Raw genomic sequence first — 25,000 nt, 5'->3', positions numbered from 1 at the left:
AAGTTGTTAAACAACTTTTATACATAGTATTATTCAAAGTAACTTTTGGAAAATTATAGGAAAACATGTCAAACATTTTATGCATCAAAATGTCATAAAAATTAAAACATGACATAAGACAGAAGAAAAATAAAGCCAGAGAGTAGCATACACTCTCTGTATATCTCACGTTTTTAGAAAAATATTACTTTAATTTAGCAGTTTTTCTTCATTTTCTTCAAAGAAGCCGACTGCTAAGGGATTATTGGTTTGTTTGGAGATATTTCATCAAAGGAACAAACTGGCCCTGAAACCGACTTCGGATAAATTGTATCACAGTAAATCTTCTCCGTTTTATTCTACTGTGTTTTCAAACTTTTCCGTTATCACCTCTAGTATCCTGGAATTAGCACAGTTAGCAGTCGTCTGAAAATCTGAGTGAAGATTTGCTCTCCTTAGGGAAAGAGATGCACCGATCGCTCATCAAAATATTGGAATTGACTAGTTTTTATTGCTAAGTGAAATCAATTAAAGGTATTGTTTTGATACATAAATGTGAATCATCTTATATTCTGCTGCACATTTTTTCCTCTTTTGTCTTTTCACCTTAGAATAAAAAAAAAATCAGAATTTGTGAAGTTTGGGATTAGCAGATCAGACCTAAAAAAATTAAAATAAAAATTTGTATCAGCCTGCAGAAGCCTGATTGGTGCATTTCTGCCAGTTATTTCTAGCATTGGTGCACTTTACAGTTATCAATGCCAGACACGCTAATTATGCTAAAAGTAGCAAACTCTTCATGTTAAAAATTGACCAATCACAACAGGGAAGCTAGAAAGAAATATTCTGAATGTTCTTAGTTGTAGTTTTCCAAAGCTGAATCGGAATCTACTAAAACCGTAAGGGGGAGGTCAAAGCTTTACAAAAACCAGCCACAAATCTCTCGATGCTCACTCTCTAGCTTCTTTTTTTCCCCCCTCTCTATATTTACATGCGTCTGTGTGCGTGTCGCTCCCTGTGCTCCTGTTAGTGTGAGCGTGGGTGTGTGTTTCTGTGAGATATCTGATGTCAGCTGTCACATCCCAGTCGGTCTGGGCCTATAATAAGAGACAATAATAACAACTCATTAAAACCGAGGGCAGGAACTGTGGAGCTCATCGGCTCATCAAATTAACCTTTGAACACTTGATACACACACATGCACACGCACACACACACACACACACACACACACACACACACACACACACACACACGCACACATATATTCCAGCTACCTGTTTTTTCTCCCAGAGTTTGTGGCTACACATTCTTTCTCCCTGTCTTTTTGTGTCTCTTCATCTACCCCCTCTCAGCCAGTGGGTGTGTCAACAGGGGATTGGTCCTTTCTGCTGGGTAATTGATGAATTATATGCAACATGCAAATGAGGCGCCATTAATCTCCTGACTGACAGCTTCGTTTATGGGGCCTTAATGACGGCTGGATTAGATTCTAATTAAAATCTGCTCAAAGACACCCCACGCTAGGAAGCTGCTGCTTCTAGTCTATCTCTGCTTATTCCCCCTCCTCACCCTTCTCTTTTGCACCTTTTTTTTTTTTTACTTTTATGCACTTTCTCTTTTTATGTCCCTCTTCATCTTTCTGTCTCACTTTTACTCCTCTTTAACTTCGCGCTACGCTCAGGTTTCACTCCCTTCTCCGTCGTTTTCCTCCTCCTCCTCTTCCACCTTCTTCTTTTGCTCACTGTCTTTTAATATCACGCAGCCTCAGACAGACGCACAGATTGCTGTTGTGTCAAGCTGCTGTGAAACGGAGATGAGGTACGCTGGTTGTCATTAGGCCTGATGTGGCCCGTGTCATTTCCACTGTCAGGACATTCACACCGTTTAGTCAGAGCCCGAGTGATGTCTGACAGCTTTGCACGTACTTCCTCCAGGATTGATCGAGCTCGGCCCGCTCCGTCGAGCCTCGCACGCGAGCGCACAAGAAAACCGCGTGCGTCTCGCCTCGTACCTACAGCTGTTGTCGAGCAAACTTGTGACACGATGGGGGAAGGGGGGGGGGGGGGGGGGGGGGGGGGGGGAAGGGGAAACGAACGGCTAAACGAGGAGAGGACTGAAGGGGAAGGAGGCGGGCGAGCGCATTTAATAAGCAAACAAATGAATGAGTAAGCTGAACAGTAATGAGGTGCTTTATGGAGGCCATAGGGAAACTCCTTTTCTGCTTGCTCGTATCCACAGGGAGGTCAGATTTGCTGTACAGCAGCCTTCCTGGAGGCGCTCATGTTTCAGTGTTTTTGCTTGTTGACACTTCAGCAGGATCAGAGGTTTACAGACTTGAAGGACACTTTAGTCTAGCCGGGCCACCCATCTCAGTCCCAGCATGGAGAGCGGCCTAATGACTAACGCCAGCGCTGTGTTTTTCTGCCTGCAGCTCGAGGCCCGGACGACCGCCCAAGAGGCTGCAGAGTGCGACAGAGGGCGGGACGCACCACATGCTGTCTCACGGCGGTCTGATGCACGCTGGGATCATGCCTCCTGCAGGTGACCACCCATGCCTCTGCGTGCTCACGCTTTACATACATGAGCTGTGGAAACGATATCAGTGCAAGGGGGGAAAGAATAGCTTGACTGATCACTCTGTTTTTAATATAAAAAATGACAAACTTTGAAAAAAAATAACAGTACTCAGGTATTTCAGTCATGTCTGACTGGAGTAATAAATCTATCAGCGACACATCAAAGCTTTTGAATGGGAAGAGTGCTTGTTTTATTCATAGTATTTATAAGTTGAGAAAAATTAGCTAGTTAAAAAGTACATAACAATAAAATAGGCATGTTGCCGTTGGTGACCTGAGCTTCCTTCTGAAGCTATTGCTGTGCACTGCAGATCAGCTGGCTTAAAGAAAGCTACTAAACATCAAGCTACAATCTGCATTTCAGTGAAGGAGCTGACTGCTGGATGGCAACCTCAGCAGACAGCCTGATTAATCTACCAGCTCTTATCAGCTTGGTGCACTTATTTACTCTGCAATGATGACGGTCTGATATTTCTGACATAACTGTGATTGAAATTCAAAATAACTATAAATAGGCAATTGATTGTAATAAATGTGTTGTTTTACAGGCAGCACAAGTAATCAGTGCTTATCAGTAAAAAAAAAAAAACAATTAAATAATTTTAATTAGGGCTACGTGATATTGGTAGAAACTGAAATTGCAATTCTTTTCTAATCCTGTGATATATATACTGCGAAACACCTACATTGGTAAATATTGCAATGGCAATATCAGTTGCCATATGTTTTCTTATTTTCCCTACGTATCATCTATGCTTCCATTTCTCGTAACCTTTCGCATTTGGGCGGCATCATTAGCATCCGGTGTCAACATCTGCTGCCGTAAGACTCCGTCCAACTGGTTGAATATTACATTGGCGTGAATAATGCAGGTTTATAACACCTGGAGTATATTAGACAACAATTATTGAGATCCAAACAGTCCGTTGAGGTGTGAATATTGCACACACTGGTGTTGTAATGCAGATATGTCCAACATATTTGCGATATATTCATATATCATGAAACTGTGGTATCTGTCCTCAGGTTTATCATGATGTGAGAATCTTATATTACCCAATGCTTAGAAGAATGTCTATAAAAACTGACCCCTCCCCCAGATAAAATACATTCACACCTAAATTTTTGAAGATGAAAATATAGCCTTTTATCATATTTTGCGATATGCCTTTAACAGATTACAGAGCAGCAATTTATGAGTTTACTTCAATGTGCAGCAAAGATGACTTTCACGTCAAATAAATATAATGAACATTTTACATATCTTCAAATTCCGCATCAATTTTTCTAACAGAAAGTCAGTCTCTATTAGCTCTGATGAAACTCTGCATCATGTCTGGGGATGAAGGGCAATGAAAGTTCAACTAACAGGCCAGATGTATTATTATTATTATTAATGCATGGCACTCGAAATTTAATAGCCTACCAAATATTGAGTCCAAGCAGTCTGTTGGAGTTACAGCTCTGCACACATGGACATTCAATATTCTGTCTAATACCTGCCACTTAAATACACTGTAAAAAGCAAAATAAACAAATAAATAAAAATAATAATAATAATTTCACAATTTTTGTAAATCTAGAAATGTTGACTTTCTTTTTTCTTTAGAGAGTTTAGCAGTTAGTCACAGTAGAAATTAGACCTGGTCACATTAGGAAATCTATATATACCAATGCACATCATTTGAAATATAATAGCTCGCATCTCTTCAAATACTTAACAGAAAGTTTCAAAATATATCTAAAGTTAAATCAGTAATCAAATTAGTTTTTTTTTTATTTTTTATTTTTTTTACCAAGCTCTCATATCAACGGCAAGCTACAGCACAACTTATTCTTCTGAAAGAGTTCAAATTCTGCTCTAATATTAGCTGCGAGAGAAAACATGCTGCTCGATGTCCCTGCTTCTACAGACATGACACAGACTGAGGAGGTTTTCTCTCTTTATTTTTATAATGACACATTTTTACCCATCATCAATCGCACGAAGGGGTGGGAATCCTGGGAGGCGACTGGTGAGTTGATGAATAAAATTAGCATACAGACTGCTGAGTGCTGACAAGTCAGAAACAACTTGCAAACTTGGTGCACTCTTTGTTTCCTCGTCTTAAAAAGTGTGCGAAGTTGAGTAAGTATCCTTGTCTGGAGAACTTTAGATATATAATTGCGTACAATTATATTTGAACCTTGTTGTTATTGCAAGTTAATGTATGTCTTTTCATCATTTCGAACAGTAGAATCTTTAAATGTAAGTATTTTGTTGCCATGGCTTTACACAATGCAGCTTGTGTTTTTGTTTATTATAACTTCTGCGTGTGTGTGTGCTTGTGTGTGTGTGTATGTGTGTTGGAAAAGCAAAGAGAAAAGGGAGAGAAAAGTAATTGTTGGCACCTCACCACTCTCAAAGTTGCCCTTGGCTTTGTGCTCTTCACTGAAACCTGATCTTTTCATTCCCCGCCTCAAAAGAAGCCATTTTCTATTAGCCTCCGCTTCCTCTCACTGTTCAAAGGTGCTCCAGTGTGTGTATGTGTGTGTGCGTGTGTGTTTTTTGCGTGAACGCTCGAGAGCATCTTTCTCAGTGGGGGGGGAAAAAAAAGAGCTTTTTTTTTCCACCAAAGAAGAGGGCACGGCGGCAATGTCAGCGCCACTGATTAGAACTGGCCACATGAGAGGGGGAGAAGGAGACGGGGAGAGCGAGGACATTTGAGCGTAAAAGGCAGGAAAGATCTTTGATGTCACCCTCCTTAGTCGCCGTTTCTCGCCTTCATGTGCTCGCGAATGCGCACGCACACAGCAGCGCGGTGGCTTACGTCCCGCTGTGATGCTGACATTTGAAAAGGTAAAGCAAGGAGAAGGGATGGGGACGAGAGGGCAGGGAAGAGAGGGAAAAAGGAGATGAGAGGGGAAGAGCAAACTGTCCGCTGCAACCGTCTATTATCTGAGAGGACGGGGCGGGATCAAGAACACGACGGTCAACTTGGTTGCAAATGTTTAGACGTATCCACGATCAGGAAATTAAGACTTACGGCTTGTTTGTGTTTCCTCCATTCGTGTTTGCACAGTTGTGTGCTTCGTCCTGACTTTAATAATTCACCATGTTTGTCTGCATTAGCGCAACAGATATTTAATTTTCTATTTTCAAGGCAGCTCTGAAAGGGACAGGGGGTCAAGCTGCGCTCTGAGATTCAAGCCATAAATTAAAATGTGCCTCGGCCCCCCCACTCTCCCCTTTCGCCACATTTTGTCGCTCTCTATTACAGATTATTCGAAAGTGCACCACCTCTATTAAGAGGCATCTTCACCTCCTGTCTCCTGCTTCGGATTCTTTTATTCTGACAAAGAGGGCCTCTGTGGTTTAAAGGTGGAGCTCCCGCTGCTGTTTGGTGTCGCCCTGCGCTCTCTGCTGTGGGATGTGATAGCGTTGTGTGGGTGAGATGGATGTCTTGGCCTGTTTCTATATCTGCTGATTCCCTGGCAGGCTAAATGGCCGGTGCAGCGGTGCAGTCAGAATGAATGGCTGGCCTCTGTCTTCCCCTGACAACCTCCAGCCTACCAACTGCTCTAATCCTCCACCGGGGGCCATTGATCTGGCTCTTATTGATTCTTTTTGCTTTCTTTCTTTGCCCTCCCCTCTCCCTTCTCTCCTCCTCTCGATATATATCTGTTTCTCTCTCTCTCAGATCTTTCTGCGCTGGCCAAAAAGATCAAGCTGGAGGCGATGGCGGGTTACCATAGTAGTCAGCAACATAGTGGGCCAAACGGAGAGAACGGTGACCACAACCCTGGTCTGGGTAAGCTGTAACTTTCTTTTCTTTTTTCTTTTTTTTTTTCTTCTTATCTGCCCACAAACACACACGCACACAAATGCATGCACACACTTGTGCAAAATGTGTAATTACAGCTGTGTAACACGTTTCTCAGTTGTTGTCGATACACACCTGTGATACCCCCGTCAATACAAATTGAGCAGCTGTGGCGCTGCTGAATTGAGCTGATTAGGGCCAGGATGTGACATCGCCTCTCCTCTTTGTTTCCTTTTACGAAACAGTAGAAAGCAAAATAGTTTGGCGTCTATTGAGGTCGTCTAAACAGCTTGAAATTACAAAGCAGATTCTGCTTGCAAGTCTTTCTTACTCACCTTGTGGAGTTCAGCATAATCCAGGTGTGTTTTGTGAAAATATAGATTCCCCAGTCAACAGGCTCAAGTTTTTTTTGGCAACAAATCATTCCGCTGTATTAATCATCACACCAAGAGCATGCAGACTTTAATAACCGAGAGGCAGAGGCCTGTGTGAGAGTCACACAGTAAGATGAACCGAACATTGTCCGTCTTGAACGATTTTTTATATTGGTGACGGAAAACCTGATTGCCATCCGTCATTTTGATAGCTGACCACTTGGTGCAGACTCGCAGACATTTTCAACTTTACACACAGAGTACATCATAAAAGTAACTAAATCAATCAATCAATCAATTAAAAAAAATGGCCAACTTGGACTACATTAAATGCATCTTGTTTTCCGGGAGCTCAGCACGTTGAAGAGTTATTGACCGGAGCGCCTCAGGTGCAGCTGAATCACTGCAATGGGATTTCCTTCCACTAAAGCAGGGGCTAGTGGGATCATGAAGCCCCACATTCAGAGAGTCTTGCCAACTTCTGATCACTTCAGTTAAAGAAATATTCCGTTTCGAAACATTTGGCTGAAGCGGCAGTAGTCAGTGTGGCAGAAGAGCGCTGGTTCGTCCTCTAGATCAACATCAACAACTTCCAGCTGGTAAGCTAAAGAGTGCTATGTTGGCGTTTGCAAAGCAGCCAATCTAGTAGCATCATTTATATTCTTTGGCAATGACTGGCCAAAGATCAAGTAATGAAAATGTGACTTTACTGTCTGTTTATCAGACAATAAAAGAAAGACAGTAGAGGGTCTCCAGTGTTCCCTCTACCTTGATTACCAATTGAACCACTCAATGTAGACTGATCTGTTTTCTGTATCTTGAAGATGTGAATACTAAAAATTGTTTATTTCAAATCAAGAACTTAGAGAGTCATTGCTTTTAACTTCATGGATTTGCACAAACTTGAAAAATTTTGGTATTTCTTAATCAGTGTGAAAAAAGTAAACAGAGTGGTGAAATATTGCATTTTCTAAACTTATTTTTCTTATTAGAATACAAACACCTAATAGGCTCAGAAAAACAAATGGGCTTTACATTGGAACGTATTTACATTTTACACTTTCCCATCTGTATTTTGTTTCTTCACTGACTGGATGCAAACTCAGCCAAAAACAAATTAAAGTCATATATTCTTGCCAGGACTTTTTCAATGTCAGGACTTAGTACCTGCCCACATTATCATAAGTGCCAATACTTGCTTTAATGATCATGGAGTTACTGTACTTGACAAGCTAGCAAACTGACCTGACCTAAAACTTAGGGAGACACTCTGGGCTATTGTTAAGAGGAAGACGAGAGACACCAGAACCCACAAAGCAGGCATGATAAACTATTGAAGCAACTTAGGAATTCACCAGAGCCACAGACTGGTCACTTTTATGCTGCATTTACACAGTAATTCATACTAAAGAAGCCCATTCCAAGAAATACTGAGTGCATGCATATTATACAGCCTACTGAAATACTTTCCAGTAGGCTGAAGCTTTTGTTTGAAAAATCCTTTTTTGATCTAATGCAATATAAAATTTTTGGGGGGGATGCACGATATATTGGCACTAACATTGGTATTGGCTGATATTAGTCATTTTTTAACATATCGGAATCTGTCCGATAAATAAAACTGAGTCGATACAAACAACCGATATTTATTTTTATCTTGTCTCTGATCTCTTTTTTCTCAACAGTGTCGAAACGGTAGTGAAATAGATATAATATCGGTAAGTATCAATTATCAGCCATAGCTGCAATAATATCAGATAACAATATCGGCCCAAATTTTCATAATGGTGCATCCCTACTATTTTTCAATGAGCTCTACATCATTCATAACAGTCACTGCATATAAACATGCAGTCAGTATTAAACATTCTTGCTGTAGGCAACGTTTGATGTAGCATTGATTTATTCTGGCGCCTGAAGTAAAATTAAACAGAATTTACCTTTATTTTAGAGCTTAGTAAATAGCAATGTAAGCCTGAAAAGATTAATGGGATTAATCATGATGAATCGATTATTGAAATAATTGTCAACTATTTTACTAATCAGTAAACTGGAGAATACAAATCCAAAAGAAAGTTGTTTGCTGAAAAAAAACAACATATTTAAAGCAGAAGTTGAGCCAAAACTGTACAGGAAAATATATACACATTTTGTATTTAAGATTAGTACGCCTTTGTGTGTAAATAAGTTGCACTCAAAACTCCTCAAGTGTCATAGTTTTAGCTTCACCTGATTCAAATTCACTAAAGGAATGCTTTGTTATTGCATTTTAGGCAATAGCTATTTGTTTTTTGCATTTATATATATTTTAATGTATTTTAACAAATTTCTAATATTGTGTAAACAAAAGAAAAAGAAAAATCTGTAGAATGTGGCAATTTTTTTTATATCCGATTAATCGTCAGAATAAACGATTACTAAAATCATCATTAGTTACATCCCTATGCTAATCTATATATTCAAGCAACGCACTTAAAGGGAATCACCTAATTATGGATCTCCTCCCTTTGGCTGCTGATGACGTCTCACTCATATGTTAGAGCATTTCCCTTAACTGCTCTCTGGCCTCGCTTTGGTACGATGGGTCGCGGCGGCGAAAGTGGGCAGAAGCGAGTCTGGGCGATATTGAGATGAATAAGATGAGAGGCCGAAGCCAAATCAATAGTCTTCCCTCTAATTCACCATCTTGAATGCAAACGACAAACGCTGGACAATCGATGGCGTGACGGGCAGGTGCACACTCACGCGCGCTCACGCAAACAGCTCAGGTTCACCGCACCGTGCCCCCTCTGCTATCGACAGGTTAAGGCGACATCAGCGTGTTTAGACAGACGACAGGGCTTACGGAGGTCTGAGTAGAATATGCTACCAACCTGGGACATGCACACCTAGCATGTGGAGCGCACCGTGAAGCTTCAGGAGAAACACGCACAGAAAAAACAAAACAAAAACAACAACAAAAAAAAAACAGAAATTCTCCTGTTTTCCAAAAATTACATTAGCATCAAGGTCTCTCCCTTCATCTGAAGCGCTTTCCTCCGCGCTCCCTGACGGTAAACACCGCCGGCATTAAGCTTTGTTTACCACTGTATACACTCGGTTACGACTGCCAGCATCTGTGTGCAGTTTGGTGGCTTGGTTACCACCAGCCATTATAAACCTGTAAAGCTTAATCACCGTTAATGATAGAGTCAAGTGGAAACACACACAAACACGCATGCACGCAGACTAAAAACGGTGTGTGTTTTTTTTCCATACCGCCACCCACAGCCTTATGGGAAGGATGGGCCCCTACCAGCGCTCCAACCACTACAAAGGCCATCTCAGATTACACACACGCACACTTGCACAACTGCTGAGTGGGACACCTTATGGGCTGCAGAAGAGCAGAGAGAAGCCATTTCTGCGTTTAACAAGATCTTCTGGGAAATTTACAGTAACTGTTTGTTTACAGTAATGGTTTGTTTGGATAAACATAAGAGAAGCAGTTTGACTTTTGATGTTTTCTAATGAAACATGGGGAGAGAAAGTGAAGGGGGCCGAATGAGAGCGCAAATGAAATTTTAGTTGGTTGAGGGGTTTGGACGGAGGGGCTGAAGTGAGCTCTGGGCTCCAAACCGAGGCTTAATATTTGGCTGCGAGTCGATTGTCGGAGCATCTGGTTATTCAGCTCCATTCAGACAGATCTTTTGTTTGGATTAGTTTATGGACTGGGCAAGTGACAGACTAATCTGCCAAAATGCACAAAGCACTACACATATGTCTAGCGAGGCTAACTCAAAAAGTCAACACCTTATGCTTTAAAGCCTACTTTGCCTTCTCTTTTTTTTTCCGTGTCGTTTGCTTTTTTTGTGTCTGTCTTTCTGTAACTTTTTTTTTTTTTTTTGCTTCCTCTAGTTCTATTATTTGTGACAATTGTGCGGAATAGAGTCCAAGATTTTTTCCTTTGTGTTTATAATTACCCAGCGTGCATTGCTGGCCCAGCACCAAGACTGCCATCAGCTTCTTTTGTTCCACTTCCTCCCCGTGTTTCTTTTGTTTTTGTTTTTCTCCTTTTATTAAATGATAAATATTTATGTCATTTTCTCTCTCCTGCTCCCCCCACTCAACAGGATTGTTTGTTTCATGAATAGAGGGACTGAAACAACCCACTGGGGTGCTGTTGAGAGGAAGGATTTTGTTTTCAGATAGCGGAGGCTTGTCCTAAAGAGGGGATTGTGAGCTGCAGATTGGGAGAGATAACAAGAGCCGAGTTTCAACTACTAAAAAATGTATTGAATCATTTAGGGGTGAGCGATATGGAAAAATAAAAAATTACGTCGTAATTTTTTTTTGTTGTGAAGTCCAGAAGTTTTGCAATTCCCTTTATATAAAATGTTCAAAAAGCATTTAAAGCCCTAATAGATTTGAACCACCGCTCAGGTAAAGTCTGCTCTTGCTACAAATAAGAAAATCTTTTACTGTCAATACTGATTACAAATTCATCAAAGTTCCAATTCTAATTTCAGTGTTGGCATTAATGTTATTAGTAATGTCATGTTTTTCATCATTTTATCAGTCAGCGCACTCTGAATATTTTCTGATTTACAAATCTATAAAGGGTAGATCATATCCTGCAGCCTGAACACGCTTTGCACCCAGGATTTTGACTATTGTGTTTTTATGAGTCGATAGGATATTATAAAGTGTTTTATTTAAACTTAAAGAACACTTTTTGAAGTTCAGAAAGCTTTGTAGATAGGTGGGAGGCCAAAGAATCCATCTAGCTTTCTACAAACATGGCATATATGAAAAAAAAAGCAAGGGAAAAGCCATTGTTAATTGGCTTAACGATTGTTACAATCCATTAATCTATTAATACTGCCCGTGTTCCTGAACGCAGCATTCTTCTTTTAAAACAATGTGGTGGAAACGTCACGCTGTGGGGAAGCTTTTCTTCACCAGGGACTGGGAAGCAAAAAACACTTGTTGAGGTGGCAAAAGACTTGAGACTAGGTCAAAGGTTAACCTTTAGGACAACGAGCTGAAACGTATTGCGAGTGCTCTACTGATTTAGATCGAAGCACATACATGTATCAGAATGACACAAAATCAAGATCTGAACACAAGTGAGAATCTGCGGCATGACTGGAAAATTACACTCTACATCCAGTCTGAATTTGAGCAACAGCAGCAGTTTCACAGCGAACAAAACATGTAATCATATATGTGAGACGTGGTTTAAATGTTGGACGAGACATGACCGAAAGAGAAAACGATAATCATTGTATTATTATTATTATTAATTATTATTATTATTATTATTATTATTATTATTATTATTATTATTATTATTATTATTATTATCCTTTCAGATTATGGTTTTGCACTACTTTGAGTTGGTCTCAACTAAAATCCCAAAAAGAACAATGACGTTTGTTCACTGTGACCAAAAGAGAAAAAGTTAAAGGGGTGTGAATACTTTCGCAGGCCACTGTAACTTATCCTTTAACACACTCTCTAGCCTGCCTTGTACAGATATTTTCAGCTACTTGTTCAATATTGTTAGGAGTACATGACCTGAAAATAACTCCGGTGTCATGGTCCTGCTAATGATTTCAAGTTAAAACGAAACGTTTTCACGTTGATTGCATGGAACGTTGCAGCCTTGATGGCTTTTAAAAATGATACCGAGTTGTTTTACTGCAGACTTCTTCCTTTTCTTTCTTCTTCAGTTTTGGACCAGTTGCCCTTCATGATGATGTCACATCCTCTGATTCCTGGCAGCCTGGCACCAGCCTCTGTTTCCATGGCAATGAGCCAGATGAACCGACTGAGCACGCTGGCCAGCATGGCCAACGTGGCACAACTCCACGCCAACCCACCTGCCAGGGCTCCCACCTCTGTCATTAAGGTGAGCCCAGATGCCCATCAACCTCTCAGACTACGATGGTTAATGGCTTGTGGTCTGATCTGTGAAACCGACTTTGAGATATCTTAGGTGCTTGAATAAACTGCAGCTGTCTTAACCCTTGATTTCATGTTTTACTTTAAAGATTGGAGTTTTTTTGTTGTCGAAGTCTCTAAGGGCCGAGTCCTTAGGGAGTTGTTACAGCATCAGTTACAGGAACATGCCTCTGATTTCACAGTTTTAACAATGCAGACTGTTATTTTTATGACGGCGTCCCAAAGAGAGTTTAGAGCAAGCTCTTTCCTGTAAACATCGCAGTGAGTTTTAAAGCCTTCCCTCTGTACAAAAATAAATTTCTTTAGTGGTTTGCGGGATGCTTTGGGCCTGTAATATTGTGAAATAAAACAAAGTGAATTTCAGCTATAGGTTAGTTGGCAGAAACTCCAGTCTTTCTGGAACCAATTCTGACTGATAATCAACTAATAAAAACTCTTTCGCCTTTGGCATTTTTTCCGTTTAGAGGAAAGCTGAAAGCTTGACTTTGAAGAAAAATAATTATTGTTGAAGCATTTTTTTTTTTAGATGCCAACATAATCTCTGCTACTTTGAGAAATGGACATAAAAAGAAGCATGTAGCTTTCTGCAAGTTTAAGCTAGCTTTTCCCCCCCCACAACCTTTCTATAACAACAAATAAAATGATGTTTGCTCATAATGGTAAAATCATACGTGGTTGGTTTTCTATAAACATTAGAAGTCAACTGGCAGTAAAAAAAAGTTTGCATCTTCTTGGGTGAAGCTAGAGTCAGTCAGATGACAAGGCTATGCTATTTTTCTATTTTTGGTTATGTATGTTTTTGTGTGTTTTTCTTACTTTCCCAAGTCATGGCAGTTTTATGTTGTAGTGTTATAACGCATTACATAAAAAAACAGTTATCTAGGTTATCAATATTTCAGGCAGCCCAAATTTCTCTCCTTCCTTTTGTCGTCCCAGCGTCTGCATGTCAAGCTTGAGTCACGCTTTGTTCACTTGTAAGCTTTTCATGTTCTGTTGTTTGCCAGGAGCGAGTACAGGACACTCCTTCCCCTTCTCCTTCACTGGAAGAAGCTCAGATGTCATCCAATCACAGCAGCAGCGTGTCCAGTTCACCGCTACATAACGAGCGCACCGCAGAAACAACACGTACGTGTTGACCCCTGTTACCAGCTGCAACCTGAAAAATATGTTCAACTTAAGAGTTGCTTGAGTCTCTTAACTGTGAGTCAAGCTTCTTCCTGTCACATGTCAAAGTGTCCCCGGGCAAGGCGCGTAAACCCAGGCTGCCTACTGACCTGAGTATAACCGTGTGTGCATTTGTGAGGAAAAGCACTTTTTAAGTTCAGTCTGATTGCATCTGATCTTTGTGACTGGTCAAATTAAACACAATAACAGCTTTTTACTTTTTACTTGTTTTGATTAGCATCTGCCACTTTTAAAGTACCAACGTGATCTGATGCAACCTGCATAATCAGAGGAACAAAGTTATGCTTCGGGTTTAGCTATCAAACAGAATTGATTTGTCTTTCGTTTAAAAGATCAAGAGGGTAAAATGTTAGGAATACATGCAGCTCCAACATTTATATGCTCACATGTAGTTATTAGATTGTTTGTGTCTCTTTTTTGGGGGGACAACACCATTTAGTTTTAGCATGAATTATTTAAATATCTTAATTTATCAAAAGCAACGACAGCTGCAAGTCCTTTTACAGTGACAAACGGTTATAACCGATATTTCTTCTTTTTCCTCATTCTCATAATATTCCTTCAGATCAACTTCATGACGGCTTGTCGTCGGGTCACAGCGTTCTGGGTCATTCTCCTGGCTTGGCGCAGGGCACCAGAGAGACAGATGGGACACCAATGGATTACAACAAGGAGAACAAGAGAAACCACTCCGACAGAGGTAACGCTCACAAATAATAATAATAATAATAATAATAATAATAATAATAATAATAATAATAATGCGTTTTATGCAACCAGACTTGCGGTGCAGCAATTTTGGATCTGAATATTTCATTTACTTTTTAACCGGTGATTTTTAAACATCTTGCTGTGCTGGTAATGTATTCCCTCACACTTTAACCTTGATTCGCACAGCAGCTCTCTTCTGATTTCTAACAATTTCTTCTTAGAGTCAATGATTTAGCAATCATAATGAGCAATGATTAGTTTTAGGAAGAATCCATCGACTTTTCCAAATGTTGCCAATACCGAGCGACAAACCTTAGACTTAGACGACCTGTTGTTCTCATTGAATTCAAACAGCTGTGCCAGATGTACACGCTTCTTTGACGTTACTTATTTCAGGGGAAAGGGTTTTGTCATTTACCAAGTAAGAGGTTGATAAGGATTCACGGCCTGACCCTTTCTCCCCACTCCTTCTCCTCCTCTTCTTCTCTGTCAAGGCCCCCCCTGGGCGCGCAAAGACAAATAATTCTGCAAAACAGGACTCCATTAGACCAGGAAGCGGCGCTACATTAGCGAGCCATTTGCCAGGGCCGCGGCCTAACGAGCCGGGCGGCCTCCCGTGCTCTCAGCTGGACCTCATCTGCATAACGACCGCCTCTCTGTCGTTAGGGGCCCGCGCTGCAACGTCAGTTGTTTGGTTCTCTCTGTCAGGGAGGTTTGCATTAGCTTAATGAGGACTGCTCAAGGACAAACAGTCAGCAGAAATTTACAGCGAGAGAACAAGCGGAGGCAGACGGAGACTTGTTTGCATGTGGATTTTTATTTTATTTATTTATTTTTTTTATGGGTGCAGATATTTTCTAATGCCGAATCACATTATTCACTAATTGAATCTAAAAAAAAAAAAAAAATCACAATGCCTTCATAGGTAGGGATTCAGATGCTGTCACGTAGCTGCAAACGTATCGACAAAAGCAGCGACGGCGACGCGGACGCCGCACATCGCATTTGTGCGATTGATTTTCAATTGATTTTTTTTTTTTTTTCCGCATGCAAATGAAACGCGTGTACATTTGGCGGATTGCGAGCTTTTGTGTTTGACCTAGAACATCACAGGATGGGTTCGGCGTGGATTGAACCGCGTTTCAAAGGGCTCCTCGGCGCTGTCATTCTGTCAATCCGTTGTATAATAATCTGCGCGTGCGAGAGAGACAGTTTTGGCTGTGTGTGCTGTTTTCAGTGGTCTTTGAACAACGCAACCATCCAGCAAAGATCAGAGGCCATCCCTGACACCTCACTCCCATTAACCAAACATCAGCAGAATTTCAGTCTCTCTCTGTCTCTCTCTTTTTCTCTCTCTCTCTGCCCCCTCCTTGCCTTTCTGTTCTCTTCCGCTGACTGGCAGTCTTCACGTTGTGAAGTTCATTAGCCCTGGGGACAGGTGGAGAGGAATGGGAGAGGGGAGGGGAAAAAAGAGAGACGAACTTGGGAGAAAAGAGAAAAACAGACAATGACCTTGGTTAGGGAGATAGGTAAATGATCAAACAAGCTGGCAGATGTGTGTGTGTGTGTGAGTGTGAGTGGGGTAAAGTAGGCGTAAAACAGTAACTCAATAAAGGATCAGTCACATCCAAGGAGCCAAGGGAGCCCACGCTGCTGACGGTGCACTTCAGCGGCTACAAATGTGTGCGTGTCTGAATGTGAGCCACGGGAGTGTAGTTGGATGCCCTCCGCTGAGCTCGCCAGCACCTGCTAATTACCTTTCTCTACAGAGCAATGCTTTTAGCGAGGAGCAGAGAGAAAGCGGAGAAGCGGGCGGAGGGGCCTGGGAGGGGAGAGGAGCGCGTTGCTTCTCGTACGCGGAAACTCCTTGAACGTGACAGTTGCCAAGACGCAAGGCCGCGGCGGAGAGGGAAGAAGTGGGCGGGCTTGGAGCCGAAGATGCTGTGGTCAGCTAAGTGGAGAAAACACCCTCATTTGTCACAGATGGAGAAAAGTGCCAGATATCGCATCGCACGTCCGTGGGGCCCCCCGTCCCCACTCCGATAACCACCCGCCCCGGCTCCCGGGACGTTTCTGTCCTCAGTGGCTCGGATGACAGTAAAGTGAGCAACCGGCTGATTCATAGGGAACAAAAACAAGAAAAAAAAAAATGCAGAAAATAGCTAATCTTCATATCCGCCCCCCCCTCCTCCCCGCTCTCTGTCACCAATAGGGATCGCACAGTTCTCAGGTTTACAAACAGATGGTCATCCATAATGCAGGTTCTTAGCTGCTTTTATGGGACGTGTCAAGCTGTGATGCATTATCAGCAGGCAGGATGCCATCTAATAAAGGGCAGACGCGTTTTTAAAACCCTAAAACAGAACTTCTGTGCGTGTGCGGCTGAAGTTGCGCGCAGTAATTAGAGTAAACACCCTTTGTTCGGGGGGCTTGACATGTTGGCGGAAAATTAAGTCGCAGAGTGCTTTGAGTTCGTGTTTCTCTTTAATTACACATGCGTGCGGGAGTTATCGATCCTTCTGCAGATAGTMCGCAAATGCAACTGCCAAAATGCTTGTGGGCAGAATGTCACACTAATTACAAAAATTTGTACTTGCATTAAGGAAAATGTGGAGATTAATACAAAGGACAGAGGGTTCGTTTAAGAAAAGCTGATGCCTGGGATTCTGGGAACAGTAACCTGTTGGGGTCGATGTCATTTAGATCGTTTATTATTTGTTTATGTTGCTGTGTTGGGCCTCCTACATGCAATCCTCTGATCAATTATTGGCACCCAACGTAAAAGTGAGTAAAAAGCTTGAAAACATAACGTCACACTGGAGACTTTTGAAAATGAAAATTCCACTTGGAATATATGTTGTTTTTTTGGTACAAATTGCATTTCTCACAGCTATTTGCAGCCCTAAGAATCTTTATGACACAAACTAAATCTTCTTTTTTTGTTTGTTTTTAATTTATTTAGAAAATGATAATTCAATACTACATGGAAAACAGATCCTACATTCGCAGCCATTTTTAAAAATGATTCTTCCACTTCTAAAAAGAATGACCTCTTTAATCGCAATTTTCAGATTTGCTCCAAATAATCAAGCTTTTCCGCTTGGCTCATTGAATTATTATATTATTAATCTCAGGAGAGTACTGTGACTTAATTATTTTTTCTCGTTTCTGTGTTGTGAATTCTTACCGATACTTTCATACGGGTTCGATTCTGTTTTATTTGTGGCCCTTTTATTCATTTTTGTTTCTTTTTGTCCTCAACACTTTGGCTTAAAGTCGCAACAGAAAAATGTACAGTTTGATAAACACTAGTGGATTTTAAATAGAACAGTATGCTGTGACCAATCGAGAGTAAGGTTTTTGGTCTCAAACAGACTGAAGATGTGGAGAAGCACCTCATGCCCACTGTTTGGTCTGGTGGAGGAGGTGTGATGCTGTGGGCCTCGTTTACCAGGAAACCCTGTTAGAGTGCATTGGTCCTTCTCGAAATCCATTAACATTTTAACTAATAAAAATCAGACAGAAACTGAAATTTCCAAAACTTGTTGACAAATCAACACAGAAATAACGACTGTGTAAAAGAAGTTGGCTTATTTCTTATTGTTTTAATAAGGAATTTGATGGTTTTTTTTTTTATTATTATGTTTTTGTGTGAGATTGTGGAATTGAGGGAAAACATCTACTTGTTTCCAGATCTTGCACACAGACAGGATACGTCTTCAAACATAAGAAAGTCAGGCAGTGATTACTTTATAAGAGGATCAAATCAGCTCGCCATGTTAGTCAGGAGTGAATCAGCCTCACCGACTAGACATCAAACCGCTTCTCTGCCCTCCAGACAACAGCTCCTCGGCTGCGCAGGCGACCAGGGAGAGTGGTGAGAGACAAGTCTACCAGAAAGCCCTGTCGGCCAGGGAGGGCTGCGAGAGGCTTTCTTACCCTGCAGGACAGAAGCTCCCAGCAGGTCTCCACCACACTCCCTTCATCTTCCCGGAAGGCCTGTCCTCCATAGAGACCCTGCTCACGAACATCCAGGTGAGCCTCTGCTGGGGCTTTGTTATTATGGCACCGCTGAGATGAATAGGAAGGGAGATGAGCCACTCTCTGGGATTTCCTGAAATCGTAAATAGCAGACGAGGCAGACATTTAGGATACGCTGTAATTGGGTTTGGGCGTGTGCTGACCTGCTTCTCAGATTTTTACATGTCTTTGTTATCGAGGAGCAACAATGAACAGAAAGCCATTCTTTGTTTGGTTTTCTCTGTATGAGTGTGTGTGGGTGTGTGTGCTGGCAGTTTCACTTTAACAAGGACAGAAGTGTTGACTTTCTTTGTGTTAGAAAAATGTATAAAAAGTATAAAAATGCCTTTTTATATTTTTTGCTTATTTAAACATTCAAAACTTGACTAAAACTGACTCCATGTAATAAAGCTTGAACACCTGAGGATTTTGCTCAGTAGGTTAACCTGTCGGTCTCCGCCTGTGTTGTCTCCAAGCAGGGTCTGCTGAGGGTTGCCATAGAGAACGCCCGAGCGCAGGAGAAGCAGGACCAGCTGGAGAGGACGGAGCTGAAAATGGAGCTCGTCCGAGAGAGGGAGCTGAGGGAGACCCTGGAGAGGCAGCTGAGCATGGAGCAGAAGAACAGAGGTAGCAGACTGGTAGAAAGCAAACGTTAGTTCAATGTTTACTTTGACATTCTGGCTGGAAAGTGCTGATTGAAGCCGCACATTTCCCCCCATCGACATCTTCCCCTGTAAACAAAGGCGATTCTGCCGCGCGGCTAAACGAGGTTTGGTTTAATCCACTTCGCAGCTGACAGGGTGTCCATTAAGTTGAAAATCAGATAAGGAAGTGAGGACACCGACAGTATATTACCCCTGAAAGCAGCTGCAGAGGTGAATTAGAGTGATGCTGGCAGAATACTACAAACTAAATCAAGTTTGGCAAGTTCACAGACGCTGTCATCTGCAGCGCAGGCTGAGCAAATTCCAATCAAGGACATTTTGGGTATTGGGGTCACACAGGGTGGAGGAGACGTGATGATGAAGTGGTGAAAGGTGGACACCAAACTGACCACTGGCTAAGCAGGCAAACAGAGTCAATTTAGACCAAATGTTAACTTTTCAACCCGCATGTAAAATCAGTGCAGCTCACATTAAAAACACAACCTCCATGGAAAAACATGGTGGCAGCATAATGCTGATGGGGATGTTTGTTTTTTTTTATTATCTGGAATTGGGAAGCTGAGAAATCTATGGCAAGATTTGAAAATCAATATTCATAGACGTTCTCCATCCAGTCTGACTGAGCTGGTAAAGAAGCATGGGGAACAAAATTAATGCAGATGTACAAAACTGGTAGAAACATTCTCCAGCTATGCACATTTCTGTTCCTACACTTTTCAGATTTTTATGCATAAAAGCTTTTGGAACGCATGTATCGTTTTCCTTCCACTTGAATAGTTTTTGCACAGTTAAATACATCAAATGGGCATCAATAAATCAGTAAGATGCTTTATTTCCAAAAACAAATCTACACAAGATGCGTAAACGTGCAAAATGTGTGCGTTTCTCTGACTGCTTTTCTCATCTGTCTTCAGTTCTGATTCAGAAACGTCTAAAGAAAGAAAAGCGCAGCAAGCGGAAATTACAGGAGGCCTTGGAAGAGGAGGTCAAGCTGCGTGATCAGGCCGAGCACACACTGCTGCACACCGCCAACACACACATAGGTACAGAAACTGGACAAAAAATATCAATCTCCTTACATTTCTGTTTTGACTCTGAGCCTTATAGTTACAGCGCTAATTCTCATTTTCATATTAAATGTCACCAAGCTTTTCGGTGTAACTTAGCCCTGAGTGTTCATTAGCCTCTAATTAAGCGTCCTTATTAATTAATGACCAAACAACAGGCCATCAATCACTGGCGGCGCCTGCTCACGCAGAATCTGTGACCCAGGACGCCGACGGGAGCGGCCACGACGACAGCAGGCTGGACAGCAAGGCGACACAAGGTACAGCTGTCCAGATAACAAACGCTGCTGCTGCAGGGCGCAGCTGTGAAAACAGACTTTGATCAGGAAAAAAAAAAATATATATATATATTCTGCCACTGAATTTATTTGTAGAAAAGCTGAAGTAATTTGTCACCAGAAGACAGGCTTGAGGAAAACTTGTTAAAGACTTCTTTTTTTTTTTGTGGTGATTTTGTACTAAAATTACTTTTAAGGGAAAGTGCTGATGTTTGCTCATTAAAACAAGGCATGACAGTTAAAACTTTGTGTTATTAGAGAGAGAGAAAGAGAGAGAGAAAGAGAAAAAAATCAATTTCATTGTAAGAATAGGGGTATTCCTGCTGGTTGGGATTTATTTAGCTCCTGTTGACTGAGCTAGAACAACAGATTTTATTATTTTACCTACTGGTTGCTTTTGATGCTTAACAGACCGATCTACTGGAAAGGTTTTGAAAGATTTCACAGCGAGGCCGCTCCTGAGAAATTGAGCAAAATGAAATGAAGCGTGAAGCAGTTTCACCGGGGCTGCCAGTTTAATGAAAATGGACGTTTAATATATTTATTTCACTAAGATAATTGTCTTCACAGAGACAGGTAAAAAAAAAATGTAAATAAAAAAAGATACATTTAAGATCTTTAAGTGGCAGTGATCTCCAGTTCGGCTTCATCAAAAGAGCGAGTCGGTTCAGCCCACCTCGGCTTCGCGCTGTGCCAAAGACCACCAAACCAGACAGTGCGCTTGTTCAAAAGCAATTTTTAATTGAATGTCAGTGAAGCAAGAAGAGAACTGGCCACTAATTAATGGCTGTCTTAATTGTCCTCATGACGAGTTTGTTTGGACATCATTTGCATAATTAACACCCAGTAATAAATCATTTAAAGGGGAATTGTCTGTCAGACAGTGGGGCAGGATCTGCTCTCTTTGTGCCAGGAAGTTTTATCACCCCCCAAAAAATATGGAGAAAAACGGAGCAGATTAAAAAAAAAATGCTTTGAACTCAATAATACTTCTTTGTTAGGGATCAGCGGTCATGGCTGCGTAGGAGCTTTGGTATTTATTACGAACTGATTATTTCTTCTCTAAAAGAATTCTGTTATCGGGTTTTGTTGCAGGTTAAATTATTAGATGAATTCTGTATCTATATAAAGCTGAGTATATTATTTTATTGCCTAAAAAAAAAACATTCCTTCATAAATCAGCTGGAAGACTTAAATAAGAATCAGGAGATTTTTGTATATTTTTCAGGATTCTATTTAAAAGAATCAACAATTAGTCATTGAATATTTTTGTCAGTATCTTTTTAACCCAAGCAGAAATGAAAACCGGTGCATGTTCTCTCTGCCAATACTGTTCAGTAAAAGAGGGACATTTAATGGCTACGAAATGCAGGTTCAGAATACTATTACCTGAGGTTTCACAAGTCTCTCAGAAACCTAAAGGAACTATTTTTATGGCCTAGTTCAAAGTATTACTATGCAGCCATAACTAAAGAGAGAGAATTAAAGGGGGAGAGGAAACCAAGATTTAGAACTATCCCGAGGCTTCGAGGACGATCCGGGTCATGGGAAAAAAATCTGGTTTGCAGGGAGCAGGGAGGCTGGGCCGAGACTGGCAGGTGGAACTGGTTTTCTCTGGAACTGGCATGCTTGAAAGTTTTTTTTTATATATAGTTTACAACAAAATTGCTAAGATTAAAGAGGACAGCTCTCATAGATAAATTTCTTATGATACTGGTGCATCTGAAGGAAAAAACATAAATTCTCACTGGTACTTCACAAAAAAAGAGATAAATGAGAATGTCGGGACAGTATATTTCTATCCGAGTTGCTGAACTCAGCTCAAAGCAAACACTTCCGGGGTGGGAGACGTCACGAGAAACCGATCAGCCAATCAGAATCGACCGTCAGATGATGTAAGAACTACTGTACAACGATAAATGGATTTTTATGAAACAATTGTTTTAGATTCCAGATAGACGCCATACTGTAAGCTCAAAGAAAAAAGTCAACAACCTGTCACTTTGAACATAACTATCTCGTGAGACAATTTTCACATTCAACCGTTTTATTAAACATTTAGTCACTGCATAAATAAAAGACATTGATTTTCAAATTTTTCACATCTGTTGGCAGCTTTCATAGAAACAGGCAGGACCATAACAACGAGCAAAGTCACAAAAATAATCGCAATATTGTAAAAAAAAAACAAAGTCCGACTTTTTAAATGCTCGGAACGACTAAATCTGAAGTCATTTTATGAAGTATGAAAGATCAAAATCGAGGGGTGTAACGCACACAACAATATTTATTATTCCTCTTGGATTTCAGAGGCCAGAGTTTTCATGCAAACCGCAGGGAGGTACTGAGGCTCAGGAACGAGCAGATGGACGAATGGATGGACGGATGCGTGGAGGAAACGGTGACGAAGATTCCTCATTTTTTGACACATACAATCATCAGGCATGCTCAGTCCAGCAGTGGCATCCGGGACACAAATCTCTGCTTCCCCTACATCTCGAGGGTGACATCTGTGTGGTTTAATTTATTGCCTCTATCATCAATTCCCAACCGTGGTGCAGCAGAGCATTTTATTCTGATGTTGTGTTAAAGTGTGTTTCTTTTAATCAAAGTTTTTAAACCGTAGATGAAAATGACTATAGTTTTCTTCTTTTTTTTTTTTTTTCCCCTGTCAGTGCTGTTTGTTTAAAGCAAGTGATGAATATAACTTGTAACAGAGGTGTGTACATATATATAGTCATCATTTTTATTATTGTTATTATTGTTATTATTATTATTATTAATATGAAAAACATGGCATGTTGTACAGTCAGTAAATGACTCGTATTGTGTATGTTATGCAGTAGTGCAGTTTGACAATACAAACAATACAGATTCTTTTTATTAAACCGTGTCATTGCTTGCTTTCAGATCGAGTTGTCGCTTTGATGACTTTTTAAAATCAAAATGACGGTGTGTGGATTTGCAAGAGGAACGCGGGTGTTGAACTTTCTCCTGTCTTGTCCTTGCTTTAGAGAAGTGTGGCGGGTCTGGCCGCATTGCGGTGTGAGCTACAGTTGGCTCTACCGAGGGGAAAAAAGTGGGACGTTCCTCCTGTTGTGTAATTCATTTTATTGATTAAAAAGCCTGACAGAACCTTTCCAATTCAAGCGGCAAAGTGGACAACTCGTAGCACATTTAAGGAGATAAAGATGACAGGTAGAGTTATGGGGGAAAAGACAAGAAAACTAAGCAGAACTATGGTGACAAAACAGGACAAAGAGCTTCAAGAACAGAAGGAAAAATAAGATTTTAAAGCTAAAGTAAAAAAAAAAAAGGTAAATAAAATTGATACTTTCATTTTTTTTTTGACCAGTGTTCCCAATTTGCATAAGAATGTCGCAGAATGAATGTCGATTATCGAATATGGACCAATATAATGACAGGTGCAAGATAATATAATAAAAAGTTAACTTATTTCAGTAATTGTGTTGAAAACATGCGACTTACACAACTTAATTACAGTCAGAGTGATGCATCACCCTGACTGTAATTAAACTTCCTGGTGGACGGCTGCTCTGACTTTGGACTTAATAAACACAGTGGTCCAACACCAGCAGATGACATGACGCCCCAAATCATCATCATCCAAAATTTACTTTCATCTAAAAAGATTTAAGACCACTGCACAACACTCCAGTCCTTTTTTTCCTCTTATTCCAGGTGAGACACTTCTTTCATGAATGTGGCTGCCGAGTTTTGGACTCATATGTTAGTGGTGAATCTTGAAGCTCCGACTTTACCTCTAATTCAGGCCTTGTGAGTGGAGTTAGCGCGACGATCCTCTCAAGACTGCAGTTATCATTTTATCCTTTCCTACTACACCTGTCCTTCCACTAAATTTTCCATTCACATGCTTGTTTGCAGCCCTCTATGAACTGCCAGATTCTTGAGCGATAATGCTTTGTGGCTGGACTCTTGGGAAGGATATCAGTGACTCTCTGCTTGATAGCCTTTCAGCCCACTGCCTTCCCCGTGATTATGTAGGTCATTCAAAAATATTTCTGTAATGAAACCGCTTTTGCTGTTGGTCTAATGAAATGTTCTAATTTTTTTAAGAAACTGAACATTAAGATTTTTAGTAGCTGTAAGCCATAATTATTCAAATGAGTGGCAATAAACCAGGGATTCACGATATATCAGCACTAACATCAGTGTTGGCAGATATTAGTTATTCTTTAACATATTGGTATTTGCTTGATGAATAAAACTGCGGTGATATTAACCACTAATATTTACTTCCATCTTGTTGCCTCAAAATCTATCTATCTATCTATCTATCTATCTATCTATCTATCTATCTATCTATCTATCTATCTATCTATCTATCTATCTATCTATCTATCTATCTATC

General features: G+C 40.7%; 1 protein-coding gene across 2 annotated transcripts in view; it reads left to right on the top strand.

Annotated features, from left to right (window-relative positions):
* dachc (dachshund c) overlaps nucleotides 1–23,495 on the top strand; it is a 34,686-nt gene extending 11,191 nt beyond the window's left edge. The window contains exons 2-11 of one of the 2 annotated variants that reach the window (XM_008429265.2): nucleotides 2,414–2,523; nucleotides 6,239–6,349; nucleotides 12,450–12,628; nucleotides 13,686–13,806; nucleotides 14,432–14,566; nucleotides 18,416–18,612; nucleotides 19,074–19,224; nucleotides 20,177–20,305; nucleotides 20,488–20,589; nucleotides 22,918–23,495. In XM_008429265.2, the coding sequence (XP_008427487.1) occupies nucleotides 2,414–2,523; nucleotides 6,239–6,349; nucleotides 12,450–12,628; nucleotides 13,686–13,806; nucleotides 14,432–14,566; nucleotides 18,416–18,612; nucleotides 19,074–19,224; nucleotides 20,177–20,305; nucleotides 20,488–20,589; nucleotides 22,918–22,955 (1,273 nt within the window). In that variant the 3' untranslated portion in view covers nucleotides 22,956–23,495. The remainder of the gene's footprint in view (nucleotides 1–2,413; nucleotides 2,524–6,238; nucleotides 6,350–12,449; nucleotides 12,629–13,685; nucleotides 13,807–14,431; nucleotides 14,567–18,415; nucleotides 18,613–19,073; nucleotides 19,225–20,176; nucleotides 20,306–20,487; nucleotides 20,590–22,917) is intronic. The other variant, XM_008429266.2, reaches the window with a different exon arrangement.
* Nucleotides 23,496–25,000: the final 1,505 nt, after the last annotated feature.

Source organism: Poecilia reticulata, linkage group LG15 (assembly GCF_000633615.1).
Source record: "Poecilia reticulata strain Guanapo linkage group LG15, Guppy_female_1.0+MT, whole genome shotgun sequence".
NCBI classification, from domain to species: Eukaryota; Metazoa; Chordata; class Actinopteri; order Cyprinodontiformes; family Poeciliidae; genus Poecilia; species Poecilia reticulata.
This window is presented reverse-complemented; position numbering and strand designations above follow the sequence as displayed.